The sequence below is a fragment of the Notolepis coatsorum genome (genome assembly GCF_963971535.1).
Source record: "Notolepis coatsorum genome assembly, chromosome: 2".
In the NCBI taxonomy this organism is placed as follows: Eukaryota; Metazoa; Chordata; class Actinopteri; order Aulopiformes; family Paralepididae; genus Notolepis; species Notolepis coatsorum.
Window position 1 is genome coordinate 139,452,089 of NC_140166.1, and position 6,000 is coordinate 139,458,088.

The following is a 6,000-nucleotide window of genomic DNA, read 5'->3' on the forward strand; positions in this document are numbered from 1 at the left end:
GTCTGTCTGTCTGTCTGTCTGTCTGTCTGTCTGTGTGTGTGTGTGTGTTGTGTGTGTGTGTGTGTGTGTGTGTGTACGTGTTGATAACGTCAGTCACACCATTATTTCTGCAAACCTACCTGTCTGGCAAGAACAAGCAGAGTGACAAAGAAGATGAAGAGAGAGATAGAACCCATCGTCTTCAGATCCTTTAGAACCCCTGGCCTAGAGAGAGAGAGAGAGAGAGAGAGAGAGAGAGAGAGAGAGAGAGAGAGAGAGAGAGAGAGAGAGAGAGAGAGAGAGAGAGAGAGAGAGAGAGAGAGAGAGAGAGAGGTGGAGATGGGGAGGGAGAGAAGATGATCAGATATAGAGCGTGCGGGCAAGAGAGAGAGAGAGAGAGAGAGAGATAGAGAGAGAGAGAGGTGGAGATGGGGAGGGAGAGAAGATTAAATAAAGTGAGAGGGAGGCGAGGAAAGGAGAGGGTGAAAGAAAGAGTGATAAAGAAAGGGAAAACAGAAGACAGAGGGAGAGACAGAGAGAGAGATGATAGATTGCTTTGGCAATGTAAACGTATGTTTCCCATGTCAATAAAGCCCATTTGAATTTAATTTAATTTAATTGAGAGAGAGAGAGAGAGAGAGAGAGAGAGAGAGAGAGAGAGAGAGAGAGAGAGAGAGAGAGAGAGAGAGAGAGAGAGAGAGGTGGAGATGGGGAGGGAGAGAAGATGATCAGATATAGAGAGAGAGAGAAGAGGAGAAGGATCAGAGTGAGAGAAGATTAAATAAAGTGAGAGGGAGGCAAGGAAAGGAGAGGGTGAAAGAAAGAGAAAGAAAGGGAGAACAAAAGACAGAGGGAGAGACAGAGAGAGACGAGAGAGAGAAAGAGAGATGGAGGGAGAGATGGAGGGAGAGAGAGAGAGAGAGACAGAAAGACAGAGAAAGAGACAGACAAAGGGAGAAAGTTTAATTAGAGCTTGGGATCAGATTGGGATCAGCAGTCTGAGACACGTGCCACATGATTGGCTAACAGACCGTACCTTCCCAAGCTGTCCTTCAATTTAGACCGTCACTTGTGCTTGGCCGCGACACGCCACCGTTTATTAAAAACATCTCACCGCTCGCATCCTATTGGCTGACACCAGAGCATGGCTAACCTCTCTAAATGAAATGGTAGAAAATCTCAATAATGCACTGTCATCTGTATTAAATTCTGTCGCCCCATTAAAAACGAAAAAGAAGAAAACCAGAGCCTCGCCCTGGTTGAACTATAATACGGTCAACAAAGAAAAAAGGAAATGTCGTGCAGCGGAGCGAAAATGGAGAAAAACAAAAACCACCATATGCTGTGATATATACAAAGATGCTTTAACTGCTTATAATAAAACCATCCTACACACATAACAATACAATACAATATAAAGTGAGCTTTGGCTGAGAGGAGTGCTCTCCTCTGGCCAGCTAGGAGACACTGAAGAAGAGGAGTGCTCTCCTGTGGCCAGCTAGGAGACACTGAAGAAGAGGAGTGCTCTCCTCTGGCCAGCTAGGAGACACTGAAGAAGAGGAGTGCTCTCCCCTGGCCAGCTAGGAGACACTGAGGAAGAGGAGTGCTCTCCTCTGGCCAGCTAGGAGACACTGAGGAAGAGGAGTGCTCTCCTCTGGCCAGCTAGGAGACACTGAAGAAGAGGAGTGCTCTCCTCTGGCCAGCTAGGAGACACTGAAGAAGAGGAGTGCTCTCCTCTGGCCAGCTAGGAGACACTGAAGAAGAGGAGTGCTCTCCTCTGGCCAGCTAGAAGACACTGAAGAAGAGGAGTGCTCTCCTCTGGCCAGCTAGGAGACACTGAAGAAGAGGAGTGCTCTCCTCTGGCCAGCTAGGAGACACTGAAGAAGAGGAGTGCTCTCTGTCAGCTAGGAGACACTGAAGAAGAGGAGTGCTCTCTGTCAGCTAGGAGACACTGAAGAAGAGGAGTGCTCTCCTCTGGCCAGCTAGGAGACACTGAAGAAGAGGAGTGCTCTCCTCTGGCCAGCTAGGAGACACTGAGGAAGAGGAGTGATCTCCTCTGGCCAGCTAGGAGACACTGAAGAAGAGGAGTGCTCTCCTCTGGCCAGCTAGGAGACACTGAAGAAGAGGAGTGCTCTCCTCTGGCCAGCTAGGAGACACTGAAGAAGAGGAGTGCTCTCCTCTGGCCAGCTAGGAGACACTGAAGAAGAGGAGTGCTCTCCTCTGGCCAGCTAGGAGACACTGAGGAAGAGGAGTGCTCTCCTCTGGCCAGCTAGGAGACACTGAAGAAGAGGAGTGCTCTCCTGTGGCCAGCTAGGAGACACTGAAGAAGAGGAGTGCTCTCCTCTGGCCAGCTAGGAGACACTGAAGAAGAGGAGTGCTCTCCTCTGGCCAGCTAGGAGACACTGAAGAAGAGGAGTGCTCTCCTCTGGCCAGCTAGGAGACACTGAAGAAGAGGAGTGCTCTCCCCTGGCCAGCTAGGAGACACTGAGGAAGAGGAGTGCTCTCCTCTGGCCAGCTAGGAGACACTGAGGAAGAGGAGTGCTCTCCTCTGGCCAGCTAGGAGACACTGAAGAAGAGGAGTGCTCTCCTCTGGCCAGCTAGGAGACACTGAAGAAGAGGAGTGCTCTCCTCTGGCCAGCTAGGAGACACTGAAGAAGAGGAGTGCTCTCCTCTGGCCAGCTAGGAGACACTGAAGAAGAGGAGTGCTCTCCTCTGGCCAGCTAGGAGACACTGAAGAAGAGGAGTGCTCTCCTCTGGCCAGCTAGGAGACACTGAAGAAGAGGAGTGCTCTCTGTCAGCTAGGAGACACTGAAGAAGAGGAGTGCTCTCTGTCAGCTAGGAGACACTGAAGAAGAGGAGTGCTCTCCTCTGGCCAGCTAGGAGACACTGAAGAAGAGGAGTGCTCTCCTCTGGCCAGCTAGGAGACACTGAGGAAGAGGAGTGATCTCCTCTGGCCAGCTAGGAGACACTGAAGAAGAGGAGTGCTCTCCTCTGGCCAGCTAGGAGACACTGAAGAAGAGGAGTGCTCTCCTCTGGCCAGCTAGGAGACACTGAAGAAGAGGAGTGCTCTCCTCTGGCCAGCTAGGAGACACTGAGGAAGAGGAGTGCTCTCCTCTGGCCAGCTAGGAGACACTGAAGAAGAGGAGTGCTCTCCTCTGGCCAGCTAGGAGACACTGAGGAAGAGGAGTGATCTCCTCTGGCCAGCTAGGAGACACTGAAGAAGAGGAGTGCTCTCCTCTGGCCAGCTAGGAGACACTGAAGAAGAGGAGTGCTCTCCTCTGGCCAGCTAGGAGACACTGAGGAAGAGGAGTGATCTCCTCTGGCCAGCTAGGAGACACTGAAGAAGAGGAGTGCTCTCCTCTGGCCAGCTAGGAGACACTGAAGAAGAGGAGTGCTCTCCTCTGGCCAGCTAGGAGACACTGAAGAAGAGGAGTGCTCTCCTCTGGCCAGCTAGGAGACACTGAAGAAGAGGAGTGCTCTCCTCTGGCCAGCTAGGAGACACTGAAGAAGAGGAGTGCTCTCCTCTGTCAGCTAGGATACACTGAAGAAGAGGAGTGCTCTCCTGTGGCCAGCTAGGAGACACTGAAGAAGAGGAGTGCTCTCCTCTGGCCAGCTAGGAGACACTGATGAAGAGGAGTGCACTTAAGAAGAGGAGTGCTCTCCTCTGGCCAGATAGGAGACACTGAAGAAGAGGAGTGCTCTCCTCTGGCCAGCTAGGAGACACTGAGGAAGAGGAGTGATCTCCTCTGGCCAGCTAGGAGACACTGAAGAAGAGGAGTGATCTCCTCTGGCCAGCTAGGAGACACTGAGGAAGAGGAGTGCACTGAAGAAGAGGAGTGCTCTCCTCTGGCCAGATAGGAGACACTGAAGAAGAGGAGTGCTCTCCTCTGGCCAGCTAGGAGACACTGAAGAAGAGGAGTGCTCTCCTCTGGCCAGCTAGGAGACACTGAGGAAGAGGAGTGCTCTCCTCTGGCCAGCTAGGAGACACTGAAGAAGAGGAGTGCTCTCCTCTGGCCAGCTAGGAGACACTGAAGAAGAGGAGACACTGAAGAAAAGGAGTATTTAGACGGAGCCGAGTAAGTCACTTCATCCGACCCCTTCGAAACACATCTGGCACACTCGATCCATAAGTTGTGCCAAATTATGTCCGGGACCAGATGGACACCAATACTGGAAATCGCGATCAGACAATTGGAATATTCTTTTTGGAATACCCCCGACCACAGGTAAGGACTATCTCACATCAATTTCAGCTTGATCCAACAATGTTTTCATACCGATCCAGCTGATCGGCTTCTGTAGTGTTCAACACGAACGCCGTTACTGGCCATCAAAGCATAAAAAAACTACCCCCCCCACCCCTTTCATGCATTCATGATGAAACATAATACCCATTATATACATTTGATTTGGAAATAGTAGCGTGTCCAGGCAAGAAACGCCAACGCTTATAGTAGAATTCACGTTGCGCCCTATAACTCGCTTCCCAGGAATTATCCCGTATCACTCTGAAATTATACTTATATTCACCAGGGGATAACGCGCAAACGTATGCATGAACAAATTATATTTTTTTTGCATCTTGGACGGAAGAAAGTCACTGTCAAATGACCATAGTATTGTCTCCATAGCTATAATATAGAATATAGATATAGCTCTCAAAACATAGTGACGCAGAGTGAAAATATGTAATGGAAACCTACAAGGCCAAGGCCAAGACTAATAGCTGGCGTTGAATGAGTTAAGCACTTCAAGGACCATGTGCGAACCCTGAATCAAGTATCTCTACCATTTTGTTTCGATTCTATACGCTCGCCGCGGAGACACACAGGAAAATAAAGTGAAATCACCAATAAATTCGAGGCGTGACGGCCGGGTTAAGGTAACAGCTCCTCTAACACATCTCGACACAATGCCTCCCACACACTGACGCCACGTGTCCAAACGTTTTGACACCTTCTGCTCTGTAGTGGAAGAGCGGCACAGAGAGACTCAAGAGGAGAATCTGAACTCTCATCCTGCATCTCTCTCTCTCTCTCTCTCTCTCTCTCTCTCTCTCTCTCTCTCTCTCTCTCTCTCTCTCTCCCACCAAACCTCCTCCAATGTACAGTCCCCCCCACCCACCCACCCACCCACCCAAACCCCTCCAATGTACAGTCCCCCCCCACGCCACCCACCCAACCCCACTCCAATGTACAGTCCCCCCCCCCCACCCACCCACCCAACCCCCCTCCAATGTACAGCCCCCCCCACCCCACCCACCCAACCCACTCCAATGTACAGTTCCCCCCCCCCCCCACCCACCCACCCAACCCCCTCCAATGTACAGTCCCCCCCACCCAACCCCCTCCAATGTACAGTTCCCCCCCCCACCCCACCCCACCAACCCCACCTCCTCCAATGTACAGTTTCTTCTCCCTCAAATGTATATACTCTCTTTTTAGAAAATGTTTGTACTCATAAACTACTAAATATACTGTATATTTGTATATCTGGTATGTCATAAATGCCTAGATGTAACAGTACTGTCTATCTGTCTATCTGTATGTCATGTATGTCATGTCATGATGAATTGAAAATGGGGGACCCTGATGTAAACAAGACGAAAGTCTTTCTCTGGTCTGCATCCCATAACAATTGTGTGTATTGAGCCGTACTGTATTGTACCCATTCTGCAATCTGTTAATAACGTTTTCAATCAATCAATCAAAACATCCACCTGTCCAGTATCTCCGTCTTGTATAAGAACCGGCTGTATTCATCCAGCAGGGCGGCGTGTGTCTGCAGTATGATGATGTTGTACACCACCACAGCTGTCAGCATGATAATCATCTTCAGCTCATAGTTCACCGCAGGAACACAGAGCAGGAGATCAATCCCAGGATGCAAACTGTAGATGAAGTACTGGAACGAGAGAGAGAGAGAGAGAGAGAGAGAGAGAGAGAGAGAGAGAGAGGAGAAGAGAGAGAGGGAGAGAGAGAGAGAGAGAGAGAGAGAGAGAGAGAGAGAGAAGGAGAGAGA

The 6,000-nt window shown here is 50.2% G+C and overlaps 1 protein-coding gene across 1 annotated transcript in view; it reads right to left on the reverse strand.

The window, feature by feature from the left end:
• The window catches only part of adcy2a (adenylate cyclase 2a), a gene marked incomplete at both ends in the record, with an annotated part of 165,780 nt that overhangs the window by 59,734 nt on the left and 100,046 nt on the right, over positions 1-6,000 (reverse strand). Inside the window, 4 exon segments of the mRNA XM_084308324.1 lie at positions 120-204; positions 5,699-5,828; positions 5,831-5,867; positions 5,869-5,883. Of these exon segments, the coding sequence (XP_084164450.1) occupies positions 120-204; positions 5,699-5,828; positions 5,831-5,867; positions 5,869-5,883 (267 nt within the window).